This window comes from Myodes glareolus, chromosome 24 (assembly GCF_982192425.1).
Source record: "Myodes glareolus chromosome 24, mMyoGla1.1, whole genome shotgun sequence".
NCBI lineage: Eukaryota > Metazoa > Chordata > Mammalia > Rodentia > Cricetidae > Myodes > Myodes glareolus.
In genome coordinates, this window is record NC_142049.1 from 22,838,346 (window position 1) to 22,854,472 (window position 16,127).

At 40.3% G+C, this 16,127-nt stretch overlaps 1 protein-coding gene across 3 annotated transcripts in view; it reads left to right on the forward strand.

The window, feature by feature from the left end:
- Chd2 (chromodomain helicase DNA binding protein 2) overlaps positions 1-16,127 on the forward strand; it is a 113,083-nt gene that overhangs the window by 51,219 nt on the left and 45,737 nt on the right. For all 3 annotated transcript variants that reach the window (XM_048434830.3, XM_048434831.3, XM_048434829.3), the window contains 8 exons: positions 4,039-4,227; positions 7,346-7,508; positions 7,893-8,045; positions 9,892-9,963; positions 13,383-13,532; positions 14,298-14,446; positions 15,045-15,141; positions 15,968-16,060. In XM_048434830.3, the coding sequence (XP_048290787.1) occupies positions 4,039-4,227; positions 7,346-7,508; positions 7,893-8,045; positions 9,892-9,963; positions 13,383-13,532; positions 14,298-14,446; positions 15,045-15,141; positions 15,968-16,060 (1,066 nt within the window). The remainder of the gene's footprint in view (positions 1-4,038; positions 4,228-7,345; positions 7,509-7,892; positions 8,046-9,891; positions 9,964-13,382; positions 13,533-14,297; positions 14,447-15,044; positions 15,142-15,967; positions 16,061-16,127) is intronic.

The following is a 16,127-nucleotide window of genomic DNA, read 5'->3' on the forward strand; positions in this document are numbered from 1 at the left end:
CTTGTCTGGAATGCTTCTCCTTATTTTTACAAGACAGCCACCTCCTTTCTTATCCTTCTCTCGTGTAAGCAGAAGTTTGTGTCCGACCCAGTCCCACAGCTGTTCAGTCCCAAAGAAACACACAGAGGCTTATATTAATTATAAACTCTTTGGCTTATTAGCTCAGGATTATTATTAACTAACTCTTACAACTTAAATTACCCTTAATTCTTGTCTGTGTTTAGCCATATGGCATAGTACCTTTTATCACTGAGGCATTCTCATCTTGCTTCCTCTGCTTCTGACTGGTGACTGCAGACTGAGCATTTCCTTTTCCCAGAATTCTCCTACTCTGGTCACTCCACCTATTCTTCCTGTTTAGCTACTGGCCAATCAGTGTTTTATTAAACCATTATGAGTGTCAAATCTATACAGGGTACAAGAGCATTGTCCCACAACATCCCTGTTTGATTTGCTGCATAGCACCTCTTCATCTGTTAACACTAAATTAGCCATGTGAAAATACTAGTGATCTTGGCTGCTAGTCAACACTGGTTCACATTACCTGGAATAGCAACTGACACACAGTAAGCAATTGAATTACTAATTGTTTAATTGACAGGTAAATGTTCCATAATATATTTTTCTTTATAAGTACTAAGGATGTTCAGCATCATCTCTTTTCTCTTTGGCTATTTGGGCTTCTTTAGTGAAATCTTTTCCTGTTAAGAAAATTAGATTGAAACTAGCGAGCTGGCTCAGTGATTAAGAGCATTTGTTGCTCTTGTGAGGATCTGGGTTCGGTTCCTAAAAACTCCATGGTGGCTAACGTGGAGTCTGTAATTCCAATTCCAGGGAATCTGCAATCTCTTTTAGCCTCTGCAGTCACTGCATGTACTTTGTACCTGAACATACATGCTGGCAAACATTTATACACATAAAATAAAGATAAATAGAATTTTAAAAGCATAGCTTTGGTTTTTTTTTAAAATTGAGTTGACAATATATGGGTTGAACAACTTATCTCTTTAAAAACACTTGTAGATGCAGGTGTTCTCAATAGATAAAGCACTTTTGTCTAAGTAAAGAGTATGATTGGCTTTTATCAAGCTGTTTTTTGTGTGACATGTATAGAATAGATAGGCCTAACCATGGGCTATGAAGACATTTTTGTTCTAGAAATTTTAGCTGTCACATTAGGTGCATATTTTATTTTGAGACATTTAGTATATGGAGTGTGAGGACTCTGATTCATTTTTCTTCACTGAGCAGTCTGGATAGTTGTTCCAGCATCATTGTTGAAGATGTGTGTTCTGTTGGAAATCTTAGTAGAGACAGGAAGGATTTGCTTCTGGTCTGTCAATCCTGGGCTGTGAATACTTCCTTCCGTTAGTCTGTACAGCAGTCCTTAGCGCTGCTTCCTACTGGTGCTTAACATGGGGAAGTGTAAGAATCCGTTTCTTTCTTTCTTAGAGCATTTTGTGTACTCGTAAAGGCTTTGCATCCCTGTTTCATGATCAGCTCATTAATTTCTGGGGGGAGGAACCTACTGGAGTTTTGTTGGGATTGTGTTGAATCTTAGTATCAGTTAAGGGAGAGCTGTTAATCAGTAATAACTGAGCCATCTAATCCATGGCCAAGGAAGGTTATTTGTTTAGCTGTGTCACTTTTCGCAGTAGTGTTTAGTGGGTTCATTGTTACAGTCTTCAACTTTTGTTGAATTTACTTAAATTTTGATTACGTTTTAGGATGCTTTGTTGTTTCCGTAAGATGCTGGGGCTGAAAGCCTTGTGCGGTGAGTGGGTCAGTGCTCCCTACTGAGCTCATCATATATCCTGGACCTCTTATGTTGTTTTCTTCATCTCATTTTATACTGTACTAGAGTCTCGAGCTACAGTTGAGGCTAGAGCTAGAGACTAAAGCAGTGGTTTTAGGATTGTGGGTCAATGACAGGGGTCTAATGATCCTTTGACAAGAGTTTCCTAAGACTGTTGGAAAACAGATATTTATATTAAAACATAGATATTTACATTATGATTTATAAAGTAGGAAAATTGCAGTCATGAAGTAGCACTGGAAATAATTTTATGGTTGGTGTCACCACACCATGAGGAACTGTAGTACAGGGTTGCAGCATGAGGAAGGTTGGGAATTACTAGTCTACAGCTATAGTTGAGTATAGAGCTGTGGTTAGGGTCTAGAGCTCCAGTTAGTGTAGGGCTATGTTTGAGTGTTTCATATTTATCTGGTGTTCATAAATTTGTCCTCACAACTTTTTTTATTGTTACCAATTTTCTTTGTGTTTTTACTTTGGGGACCATATTTCTGCAGGTACAGGCTTTTCAGTGTCTTTCTTATGTGAATGCTTTTTATATCTTACCTTAGTTAATATTCTGTAGAACCTTGTGTTGAATGTAATTGGTGGAAACGGAAACAGAGCATTAGATCCAAGTTTTGTTTTTGGTTTGTTTTTGTTTTTGTTTTTTTTTTTTTTTGATTAGGTTGAGGCAGTTTCTTGGATATAAATAGTGATAGGGTTGGCCCTGTTCCTGTCATTTGGCTACTTGTTTCCATGGTTCTTGTTTATTCTTAGTTCTCCTTTTCTGCCTTGCTTAGTATATTTATTTTTAGTGTACTATGTAATTCTTCTCTTAGTTTATGTTACTATTTTAAAATTATTTACTCTTGGATTGTCTAGGGATTCTGTAGTTCAGCGTAATCTTCAGGTTAATGCCAATTTAATTCTTAAGAAGGATAACTTTGTTCCACAATGGCTCCACCTTAAATTCTCTTTGTTAGAAACTCAGGAATACAGCAGTAATTATTGGTTAACACAGGATTGCCTTTTAAGGAAGCATTGAAAAGAGAAAAATAACACTTATATTTTATCATTTCCAGGTTATCTTTATTTCTTCCTGTGGATTGAGGTTTCTGTAGACCTTTTCTTTTAGCTCAAAGAGCTAACTTTAGTGTTTCTTGTAAGGCAGACCTATAGGCAGCATGTTTATTGTCTTTATTTGCTTTTGACCTTTTTCAAACAAAGTATTATTTGTGAGACTGTTTAGCATCCTCATGGTGGTTTGAGACATAGAACCTCTGATTGTGCTAGCTCCACTGCAGTTGTTACTTGAACAGATTAACAACAGGCTGATCTTTCTTCCTTCTAACCCCTCCCCGTCCCATCATCCCATCCCGTCCAGTCCCCGTCCCTGTCCCTGTCCCCTCTCCATCCCCTCCCTCTCCCCTCCTCTCCTCTCCCCTTCCCCTCACTCCTCTCTCCCTTTCCTCACTACAGTGTTTTTCTGCAAGGAGAGTTCTCTTCATTCCTCCATCTACTGCCATCTCATAGAGCTGGGCTTCTTATCTTTGTGTTGGACTGGACACCCCACCCTCACCCCAGCTGCCTTGTGTCATTTTCCTTGTAGGACATCTAGCAGTATTCTTGGCTTCTATGCACTGCAGGCCAGTTGTCACAACTAAAAATGTCTCCAGACATTACCAGTCTCCCTTGGGGATGGTGGGGTAACCATCAACTGAGCAGCACCATTTAGAGTTCTGGCTCATATGTCCCTCTATTTGCTGCATGTGTGTTCTTTCTCATTGCTGTTCTTTGTCCCTGTCTGCTTACTGGATCCCTCTTTCCTTCCCTGGAAATCAAAGTCCGTAGTGGCCATATCAATTACTTTACACAATTTCCCACAAAATACCTGACAGAAGCAACTTGAGGGAGGGTTGATTTTTGGCTTCCAATTTTAGTACACAGCACATTGTGGATGGTGGCTGCAGCTGACCACACTGCATCAACCAGAATGCAGACCATGATGAGTTGCAGGTGTCCACCTGCTGAGCCACTTTGTCGCTTTTTGAAATTTAGAATTAGATTTTATTTATTCCCTTCTCTTTTGTTGAAGATTCAGTCCTTTCCTTGAGGGATGAATTGAAGGATTGAAAGTTATTTTGTTTTAAAATCCCCTCCAAGCCACCCTCTTCCTAGTTCAGTTCCTATTTGGTGTGCAGATGCTCTTTTCGTATAACTGATGGTGACAATTTCATCCGTAGGTTTGAGTTCTGGGAAGATTTTGAAGAAGACCATGGAAAGGGGAGAGAGAATGGCTATCAGAGTCTTCATAAGGTACTGGAGCCCTTCCTTCTTCGGAGAGTCAAAAAAGATGTGGAGAAATCCCTTCCTGCCAAAGTGGAGCAGATTCTCAGGGTGGAGATGTCAGCCCTTCAGAAACAGTATTATAAGTAAGTTCCTGCTATGAGTTAGATGAGTCATAAGCGAGACGTGCCAATCTAGCAAGTTCTCAGTAGTAAAGTTTTTTATTTTATTTTTTTGAGACAGGGTCTCTCTATGTAATTCTACCTGGCCTTGAACTCAAGAGATCTGCCTCCCTACAGAACACTAGGAACAGGCCTGCGCCTGAGCTTTGCTTCCTTATAGCAGTAGGAATTGGATTTCAGCCGTGGGCATGTTAGGTAATCATTGAGCTCTGTAAACTCAACACAGAATTAGGTTGAAATTCATACTCAGTTAGGAAAAAAAGGGAATTTGTTTTTCTTTGAGTAAGCGAGAATTTCCACAGAATTTTTGTTATATAAATGATAAAGTTTTTCAATCAAAACATTTTTTGGGAGGATTTATTTATTTTACGTTGTATTTTATGAGTGTTTTGCCTGTGTATGTACCACTTGCATGCCTGTTGCCTGCAGAGATTAGAAAAGGGTGTCAGATCTCCTGGAACTGGAGGTAAGGATGGTTGTGGACCACCAGGTCTGTCCTGGGACCCAAGCTACAAGATCAGCAAGTGCTCTTAATTAACAAACCAGCTCTGCAGCCCATAATTTCTAGTGTTAATACTCTTATACTAAGTAGGTATTGGTTAAGCTAGACAATTTTTGTTTTCCATTCAATAAATCTCTTGTGAAGTTTTTAATGCTAGGCATTCTTCTAGCTACTGAGAATAATAGAGATGAATGAAACATGTCCCTTCCGAAATCCTTGTTGTGCGGCTAGAAACACGTCATTACAACACAGTCTTATTTAAGACAGGAACGTGATGTGCAAGGGCTTACGAATGTCCAGGAAAGATAGCTCTCACTCTAGAACAGTGAGTACTCCTTCCTGTCCAGCATTCTAAGCAGCATGGCCAAGCCATGTTTTTGGCTCACTGTATTATTACTGAAATTTGAAAATAGTATGTCCAGCATAGATGACAGAATAAAATGTGTTTGTTATCAGCTTTCACATTTAATTTCATAAAATGTTGTGTATTAATGTGTGTGCATATACATGTTTCTGGAAGATCAAACTAGGGCCTCATATGTGCTGGGGCAGACTTTGCTGAACTGTAGGTGGTCCCAAACTCCCGTTTGACTTTTAGAGATATTATTATGGGGCGTTTCAAATATAAGCAAAAATAGTACAGTGTTTACTCATCTCATAATCCAGCTTCAGTGGTTATTAACTCATGGCTATTGATTAGTTTACCCCTATCTTTTCTTCTACTCCTGTTTTGGTGTGTATCTTTAAAAGAGAAGACTTCTTAATCAAAAATTTATCCTGTTACCATGCTTAAAAGTAGTTAATGATTCCTTAACAATTTAATAATGTCCCAGAATGTTTACATTTCCCAGTTGACACACACATACACACACACACACACACACACACACACACACACACACAAGAACATTCATGCTTTTTGTTTGTTTGGGAATCTGCATAATTCTCTCCATTATAATTTGTTAGTATGTCTTTTTTATATATTAATTTTTAGAGAAAAACCTTGGCCTTTGAAAATGTTTTTTTCAAGGTAGAGTCTTGTGTCTACATCAAGTTGACCTCAAACTTATGCTCCTTCTGCCTCAGCCTCCTAGTACTGTGTGTTCCACCACATTGATTTTGTAAAGTGTGTGTGTGACACATGTACATGTGTGTACACGTGTATGTGTACACTTTATGTATGTTTTTAGTACACTTGCATTTGACTGTTATCCGGTCTGGTGTGGAATTTTCCATTTGTGGAATCATGTTCATACTTAGAATGTTTTGTAGTTTGTAGTTTGTAGTTCTAGATAGGAATGCTTTCCTTATTGTAGTTGCTAGCTGCTTTACCCTCTAAAATGGTAGAGTGTTTCATGTTCATGTCCTTTTCCTCTCTCAAACCGGAGCCAAGCAGTTAGGAATTGTACCTACTATTTTACTGGTAGATTGTACATGTAGACTGCAGACTTGTGGTCTAGGGGTGCACTTGGTGAATAGAATTAATGAATTCCTTACACTTAGAGAACACCAATATTCCCTACTTGTGAACTGAGTAGTCTACAGGTCTCCTTTCTTATGCCCAGCGTATTGGTTGCTGGTGTTACAGGTGTGATGTTTCTGGCTGCCACCCATTTCCCTCCCCAACCCTTTTGGCAGGATCTTGCTGTTTAGTCTCCTTTGGCCTTGAACTTGATACTCCTCTAGACTCAGGCTCCTGAGTGCTGGGATTAAGGACTGGATTTAGTTGTGCATCATCATGGTACTCTTTTCTGGGAGAACCAACTCTCTCATCTGAGTGTGGACCTGCAGTTTATTTGTCCAGTTCTCTGGTATCCACATGGACCTTTTCAAGTACTTTGGCTTTATAAATGGTGATGCAGTGAGCATTGTGAGATACATTCCCAAAATTGTGGTTATTACGAGAAATGTAAAGATGCCATTACTCAGGTAAAAGTACTTTCAACATTTAAAGTTTATTACTAAGGCTTAGCTATAAATATACCATAATATATGTATTTCTCCTTGGTAATATAAAACGTTAATACTTAACATTATTTAGCATTTTGTACTATAAAATACTCCTTTTCAATCTCTTATAATTTATATATCTAATGAATATATTATACACACACACACACGCACACACGTGGTTTCTATATTTTTTGGAGACAAGTTCTCTCATTATAGCGCATGCTGACTGTCCACTGACTGTCCTCTTACCTTGGCCTGCCGAGTGCTGGGATTACAGATGTGTACCACCATGCTAGCTTCTACAGTATATTTAGCTTAATTAGTGTTGTACTGTTAGATGACTTACTCTCCGTTTTAAAAATTCTTCAGTGATAGTCCCTTATCGCCCCCCCACAGACATGTACATACATATGAGTACATATATATGACTGTGTATGTAACTTTCTAGAATTGTTGTCCTTCAGTGTTCTGTGACATACTCAGTAGAATCATTGATCTTTTCGCTTCTTCATGGAGATGTGAGTGATCACAGTTAGGTGATGGGAAGTAAGAGTCTCTCTGTCTTTTAGCTTTTATTTCTTATGACCATAAACTCTGCTTATTTCCATTAATGTTGTCCATTTGCAGGTGGATCCTGACCAGGAATTACAAGGCTCTTGCCAAAGGAACAAGGGGCAGCACATCTGGCTTTCTTAATATTGTGATGGAGCTGAAGAAATGCTGCAACCACTGCTACCTGATCAAAGCTCCAGAGGAGAACGAGAGGGAGAACGGCCAGGAGGTCCTCCAGGTGTGCAGTTCCTCCTTCAAGTAACTGCCTTCTCAGCAGTGACCAGGCTTGCTTTAGATTTTTATTTTACTCAAAGTGTTCCTTCTCTTCCTTGGTTACTCTTCAAGGGACATCAGAGGAAGCTTTGAAAAACATGAGAAAAGTCAGATATCAGTACTGGTGTGGAGTTGAGGGAGCCCTTGGATATGGTGGGGCTGTGGTGGGGGCAGGAGGGTCTTGAGTTTCAGAGTTCACTTGGGCTGCATAGTGAGAACTTGTCTTCAAACAAAAATGATGAGAAAACTTAAAGTGCAGGAAGCATAGTATCGTGGATGTCATGTGTAAAAAACTTTTTGTCAATGTTGTCTTTGAATTTAATCATTGAGATGTCTTCTGAATCTTCAGTCCCTTATCAGGAGCAGTGGGAAGCTGATTCTGTTAGACAAACTATTGACAAGACTCCGGGAAAGGGGAAACAGAGTCCTTATCTTCTCTCAGATGGTGAGGATGTTGGATATTCTGGCCGAGTACCTGACTATCAAACACTACCCTTTCCAGGTAAGATGACTCAGTGACTGGTCTCACACAGTCTGTCTGTCTGTCTTCTCTCTTCCCCACTTTACTAGAGCAGAAGACAAGTTTTCTATCCTGAAAAGCGTCTAAAATTAAGATTCCGGGAAGATTTCAGTTTTTCTTCATGCCTTTAGACTACTCTGTTATGATAATGAACATATGAAGGTCATTCTTTAAAACACAAAAACAAAGACAAAACAATTTATTTTTTGCTTTCTCTATATATAGTCTTGGCTTTCCTGGAACTTAACTATGTAGCCTAGGCTGGTCTCAAACTCACAGAGATCTACCTGCCTATGTTTCCCAAGTGCTGGGATTTAAGGTGTGTGCTGCTCTGCACAGCAGCGGTTTCTTTACTTTTAGAAAGAATTGAGTAAGGACACATGCGTAGGCATTTGTGTGCCATGGTGCCTGTGTGGAGAGCAGAGGGTAACTCTGAGCAGTTGTTTTTTTCCTCCCACCATGGGTTCTGAGCTGCTTTCTACCCACTGAATGTAGCCACTATCATTAGCGTTAGGTCCAGGTGACAGAAAAGATGGGCAAAAGAAAAGTTCCTATTTATCCATGTCTGTTGTCAAAGTAGATAGTAGTAAGTGTGAACCTGATTATAGAATCCCAAATCCTCAGAAGAAAAGAGGCAGTATTATTTTATCTTAACCCCGTAGAATGTGGCCTTGGTTTGAGGTTGGGAGCAAAGCAGTACTTTTTGAAACATCCTTGTTCCCAGAGCAAGTTGTAGTGATTCTCAGTAGAATTGTCCCAGTGCTCCTTGCTGCTGGGACGTAAAAGGAGGGGTTTCTTATTTCAGATACTGACTGTGAACCTGCCTTTGCAAATGCCTTTGGTTCCAGTCTCTGTGCAGATTTGTTATAGGTAAAGGGAGTAGAGGTAGTTATAGAGAGGCACAAGGACCCTGTGGATCTGATGTTTGGATGTTTGGGTGGCTGGTGTTTCATGGCGTTGGGGAGATAGAGGTCTTTGCAGATTCTGCTTGGATCAGCTTGACCTTTTATAAATTCAGTGTTTCAAGAGTTGATTTTAAGGGATGCAATGTGAAAGTTCTGCGTATTGAGAAATGCCTTTTATGTACAACATTCAGTAGTTGCTTTGTATGTATTGAATATTTATATTGAATAATATGTATTGACTGTCTTATACCTGAAAGTGACATATTTTCTAACTAATAAAAAATTCTTTTCTGAGTTTGAGGCCAGCCTGATCTATAGAGTGAGTTCCCAAAGAACCAGAGTTACACAGAGAAACTTTGTCTCAAAAAAATAAAAATTAAAACAAACAAAAGGTTGTATGGACATACAGATGAGTGCCCGAGGCTCAGTTGGTGATACAGTATTTGAACATTTTATAGTAATTTTAGAGTGTAAATTTTAGAAAAAGTTGGCATATATGATCATTTAATTTGAACATTCCCAGTAGTATTCAAATGTTTATGTTTTGGTTTGTATAGCACTTAATCTTTTTTCCATATTATTTAAGAAGTACTGTTTCTACAGGAGCCACTTGCTGAGTGACCAGAGGTACTCTGTTACACAGGCTGGCTTCTCATCTCTCTCCTTGTAGGCTTTGGCTGAAGGTCTGATCCTTGGATAAACCTAGACAGTCCTATGAATCAGAACCTTCTGACCTTGACTTTGTAACTGGAGAGCTCAGGTCACAGCAGCCATGCTGTTTACACAGGACCCCTTCCTAGTACTTTGCAGTTATTTTTTTCTCAGTGCGTGTCAGGGAGGTAAAGGTTGCAAGTCTGATGTTCTGTTCTGAGGGAAGCTGATCTTCCTCACTTAAGATTTTTCTTGTGGTTTCTTTTTTCCAGCGCCTGGATGGTTCTATCAAGGGAGAGATCCGAAAACAAGCATTGGATCACTTCAATGCAGACGGTTCTGAGGTACATTATGCATGGCTTATTATTTGGACAACTAGGACTTTGTATCGGTGGGAAGTCTTTCCAGCTCAATGTATTGTGTTTCTGAAACATTTTGTGGCAAACTGCTTCTGTCTTGAGGGGAACAGGAAAGCCCTGCTGTAAGCAATGCTTGTTTTGTTGTCCTCACTGCTCAAGCATGCTTTCCTAGCTGCCTTATTTGAACTAGTGATCTTTTCTACTGGCTTATAAAATTTATGGGTTTGAAAGATCAGCAAGGCAAGAATACGGTGGCCAGACCAGTGGTGTTAACCTACGTGTGCAGGTTGTCCAAGGTTCTTCTCTGTCCTGTCCTGGTGCCGATGCTTCAACAGTGTATCTGCCAATGTTAAACTCCTAGTGGGATGTAGCCCATGCTCCTCCTCTGCTTCATAGCTACAGCTTTACATTACTAAATGTCCCACTGGGGATTGGTTCTGTAAAATGTTTTGGCTTGGGCGCATCTATATTAGAGCCACTTTAACCAAGATAGAAACCCCGAGTACCTTATAGTCTGCATATCAATTGGCCAGATGACAGATGAAGGAGAAGTGTGGGTGAAGAGCTTTAGTGTAATTAGAGCTGGTAACATGTAAGGTAAAGGATCAGTGGAGACAGCCTAGCTGCCGGGACAGAATTCTAATTTCTAGAGGCATAGGGTTTTGGTTTTTTTGTTTTTGTTTTATTTTGTTTTGTTTTTTTTGTAGATAGAACAGATTCATGTTCTGCTGTCTGAAGGGTTTTAAAAACTCTGTCCCCTTCATTATTTCAGAATAATAGGCGTTCTGTCTCTGAGTTTAGGTGATCCTCGTAAGACAGTGCTCTGGATGCTTTATTCTGAAGGGTGATACTGTATTGAGAAGCAGGGCTGTGGAATTAGGCCATGAAAACATTACTCTCATCCCTCTCTCTCCTCCAATTTCTCTAAGAGTAAAATCACAGTGGCTCTGAGCCCCACTTTGTAATATTGCCATGAAGGTGAAACGTGGCAGTGAACAGTACTGATCACATTCCTCGACATGTAGTAGGTGCTCAGTAGAATACCAGCAGCTTTTATTACGGTTTTATCCAAGATGACACTCTTCCCTTATCTAAATTTAAAAGATAATTTGAGTTAAATATTCTGTTTCCCTTTCAGAGAAAATCTGAAGTTTTTGTATGGCTTCATTTCTTTGGCTCTCATTACCTCCGATAACCATATGTAAACTATGGTTTCTCTGACATTCTATAGCCTTTTAAAATTAATTTAAAACTTATCTGGGAGAAGATAGTACATGCCCATTTATCACTTGTTATAGATGGTGAAGGATCCCTAAATGAAGCCTTCAACTAGTGACACAGACTTTACACATTCCTGTCTGTATGCACAGATTGAACCATTTGTCTCGATGTATTTACCTAATTGTAATCTTGCTGTCCATGATTTTGGCTTCTTTTAGTCAAAATTATACTTGAAAGTTTTTCCCCATGTCATTAAAAACCTTAGGACAACCCCATCATCACTGTGAGGTTGAACCCAGGTCCTTGTGTGTGCTAGGCCCTCTGCCACCAAGCTACATCCCTAGCTCAATATTGAATTTGATTCTTAGTATTTTTTCATGCCTCCGCTATTACTTTTTATTTTATGTGGTGACTCTTTATTCTGTATATATGTATTGTACTACGTATGTGCCTGATGTCCAAAGAGCCCAGAAGAGGGCATTGGATTCCTTGGAACAGGAGTTACAAATGTTTGTGACATGTGGGTACCAGGAGCTGAACTTGGGTCTTTTATAAGAACAGCAAGTACTCTGAACCACTGAGCCATCTCTCCAGCTCCTGCTATTTCTTTAGCCATTTTATTATTGTTTGAAATAGTTACAAAATAATAAAAACTTGAAAAGTATATTGATGCATTTTGTTCACTTTCCTAAAATAATTTATAATTATATGGTCATGTATAAATACTCCCATTGTATGTTGCTTTTAGCAGCATCAAGCTTCACAATCTACTTAACTGTTATTTTGATAATAGACATAACATGCAACTTATATTATCTTTGTGACACTGAAAATTGTTTATGAGACCATGTGATGTTCAGGTTTTATTTACAGCTTAGCATCTTATCCTGGACTGTTGTCTGTTGCTCTGTAGGCTTCTCCTAAGAGAGGCATCCACACACTATTTGTAGTCTCAGCTGGTTACCAGTTTTTATTGTGATTAACTATATTGGAAGCTCTCTCTCTCCCACTTGTGCTTTCATGGCTTCATGCAGTTGATTGTGACTGTTAGACTGTGAAGAGCTTTCTCTCTTTCTGTCTGTCTGTCTATCTATCTATCTCCTCTGTCATCTGTGAAATATATCCATTTATTGAAGTTTATTTCCCCAAGTCAGCAGTTTCTTTATTCATTTTGTTTTGCTTTGTTTTTAGAGACAGTGTCTCATGTAGCCCAGGGTGATCTCAGACTTCGATATATAACTGTGGATGGCCCTGAAATTCTCACCCTCCTTCCCTTTCTTCCTGAGTGCTGAATTATAGGTGCATGCCACCATACTTGACCCCAGACCAGTTTTTGAGCGATAGTTTTGTACATAGAAGGCATCAACTTTTGAAGGCTAGTGAAATGGCTCAGTATTCTCTCTCTCTCTCCTTCTCCCTCCCTCCCTCTCTCTCTCTCTCTCTCTCTCTCTCTCTCACACACACACACACACACATAGACATTAAATAAAAAATGTACAAAAGAAAAAATAGAACAGAAGTGTCAGCCTTTGATACAGATGATCAAATGTTCTGAAAATAATAATATTAATTAATTACATAGCTGTGTGGTTTACCTTCCTTCTGCCCACATGTTTTTGTGAGCACGAACCTGGAGAGATAAGGCAGGTATATCATACCTGTGTAGTCTCTTCTTGCTATGGAAACTAGAAGATGTTAGGGTCTTTGTCACACACAGTGTTGACTGCAGTTCCTGTGCTTCTCAGCAGGCTTGTTTTATGAGTGTAACTGTTCTCTCACACCTAAAAGTGGGCAGACACACAGATGTGAAATATGTCTGTATATGCTAGCCACCTAACATACATGCTCTGGGTAGCTTGCTCAACAGTCCCATGAGGACTGGGTGTGTGGTGCGTGTGGTCAACTTGTATACTCTAGTTTCAGCTGGGACATAAATCCCTTGTCCCTGCTGCATTAGTGGATTCTACTGTACTCCTTTGTTCCCTGCATCGATTCTTCCTCTTCATCAAACGAGAAGTCCCTTTGTCTCAATTCCTTGAGCTCCTTTAGCCTCCATAAAGTTAGTCCACCATATCTCACTTTTCTTCACACCTGCAGGGGTTTCCAGGTGTGAGGGCTTATTGGCCTGTGAGAGTGTCTCTGAGAAGGCCACTGCATAAAGTAGTATATTGCATTGTGTACAGGACTTCTGTTTCCTGCTCTCCACACGGGCTGGTGGCCTGGGAATCAATCTGGCTTCGGCAGACACAGTTGTCATCTTCGACTCTGACTGGAACCCCCAGAACGACTTGCAGGCACAAGCCCGAGCACATAGGATTGGTCAGAAGAAGCAGGTCAGTAGGGGTGGTCTCTGGCAGTCACTTGGGCCTGCACACAGAGGTTTATTCTTCCCTATCAGACTGTTTGTAAGATGTTTTATTTCCCCATTGCATTGCCTTCTCTTTATTAACTTGTTCAGAAAAGATGTCTTTGGGCTTCCTAGTATGGACTCTTAACCCAGCTTTATTTGATAAGTCTGTCATGTGGGTTGGGAATTAAGCTCAGTGGTAGCAAGCACAAAGCCCTGGATTCGGTCGTCAGTTATGGCAATGTGGGGGGAGGGGTGTTAGGACAATGACAGGAAGCAGGGTAACTGAAGTCTGTCATGAGTGACTTCTACACATTGACCAGGAAAGCTGTATGAGGAGCAGACTTAGAGCAGAGCCTCTCCCGTGTTAAGAGCAGTTAGCTAGTTAAGTCTGTTCTCCCATGACAGTGTCATCTGCAGCAGCTGGAAGTCCACAGGCTTGGCTTTTCCTTTTTGTTTGTCAGTGGATCTCCAAGATTGCTTTCCTAGTGGCTAACTTACCAGTTCATATTGGCTAGTGATTCAGTGTTGGTAATGATTATTGTTGGGAAGATGTTGGTCCAGAAGCAGGCCATGGTGTCTTCGGAAGCACGTTCCTTTAGGAGTGTAGCCTATTAAACCCACCTGCCTCCCTACTTGTTCCAGCCAGCATAGTCATAATGTGTACAAGAGAACAATGTGACTTTCCTTCCCCCTCTTGAAGAAATTTTTGCTTTAGCTGGAAATAAACAAACATATCCTTTTCTTTCAGGTGAATATTTACCGCTTGGTTACAAAGGGGACTGTGGAAGAGGAGATCATAGAGCGGGCCAAAAAGAAGATGGTGTTGGACCATCTGGTGATCCAGCGCATGGACACCACTGGCAGGACAGTTCTCGAAAACAACTCAGGAAGATCCAAGTAAGTGCAGCAAGGCTGAGAGACAGCCCACCTTGTTCCCACCAGCACTTGGCAGGTTTCACAGGGTTCTCCATAGGAAGTATTTGTCCACTCATAGGTGCTGTAAGGGTGGTGTTGCCCTCCCTCCCCCATTTATTTTCATGTATGTGTGTGTCTGCATGTGGAGGTTGGAAGCAAGAATTTGTCTTCTGCTTCTACCATGTTGTTTCTGGGGATCAAACTCAGGTCGTCAGGCTTGGGACAGAGGCCCTTATCCACTAAGCCAGAAGAAGGCATTATAATTTGTAGCCTGAGTTACAGGTGGCTGTGAGTCACTGTGAGCATGCTAGGAACCAACCAAAGTCTTATGGAGAAGTAGCAAAGGCTCTTGCCCACTGGGCCGTATTTCTAGCCCCTCTTAAAATTTTTATTTATTTTTGAGGAAATGGAGGGGGCACACTTGTGTCTCCGTCCGAGTGTGTAGGTAATGGATAACTTGTTTTTTCCATCCACCATGTGGGTTTTGGGAATTGAACGCAGGTAGTCTCAGACTTGGCTTTACACGCTGCACTGTCCCACCAGCCCTTACTTGGGGTCACAACTGTATTTTACTTTATAGCTCTAACCCTTTTAATAAAGAAGAGCTGACCGCTATCTTGAAATTTGGAGCAGAGGATCTCTTCAAAGAAATTGAAGGAGAGGAGTCAGAGCCTCAGGTAATCAACTCAGAGCCTGGAAATGTACTTTTATAGCCGCTATGGGAATCAGTATGAAGTTTCTCGAAATTAAAAATGGAACTGCCACACTCCTGTAGCACTCCTGGGGCTGCACCCAAAGAGACCATAGTGAGGTACCACAGATGTTTCATAGCCAAGCTTTCTGAGCACTACTCACAGTTCTAAGCTACAGAGTCCGTCTGGGTGTCCACTGATAGGTGCATAGGTAACAAAGCTCCACCGTGGGTATACGTATGTGAAATTATGTCGTGTGGGAAAATCTGGGATCTGGAAGTGGTCATTTCAAGAGAAATGAGCCAGATTTGCAAAGACAAGCATCACATGTTTTAATGAGTATTATTCAAGTATGTGATATACTTCAAAGAAATGTAGTTGTGTAACCCATCACTTTTATAGTAAAGATGCACTAGTAGAAAAATGTTTTTTTTTTAAAAGAATATTTTGTGAACATCTAAAATGTTCAGGAAGTAGATTCCTCGTTAGAGATGTTTATATAAAGAAAGTAATTATTTGCAGGGGCAGGGATTCTGTTTTAGTTATTTTTCTGTGCGAATTCAAAGCTCTTAAAGAGGAAGGGATCCAACACTGAAGGAGTCTGTATTTCTCCATAGTGGTTTTTCCTAGAACTCCTTGAATTTTACCTCATTGTGTGAATAAGTATCATTGTGACGGCTTGGGTGTGGAAGCTGTAGACCGAGGCTGTCAGAATAAATAGTGTCGCTGGAAGGCTGTTGGTGCACACCTGATGTTTAGCAAATGCTGAGAGCACTGCTTTTTCACTATACTTGTGCCATTTTCATTCCAGGAAATGGATATAGATGAAATTCTGCGCTTAGCTGAAACCAGAGAAAACGAAGTGTCAACTAGTGCTACGGATGAGCTTCTGTCACAGTTTAAGGTAGGGAGACCTTTATTTATTACCAGGACCTCCTTGTGTCTAGAGCACTTCCTCTGGTACTAGTCTT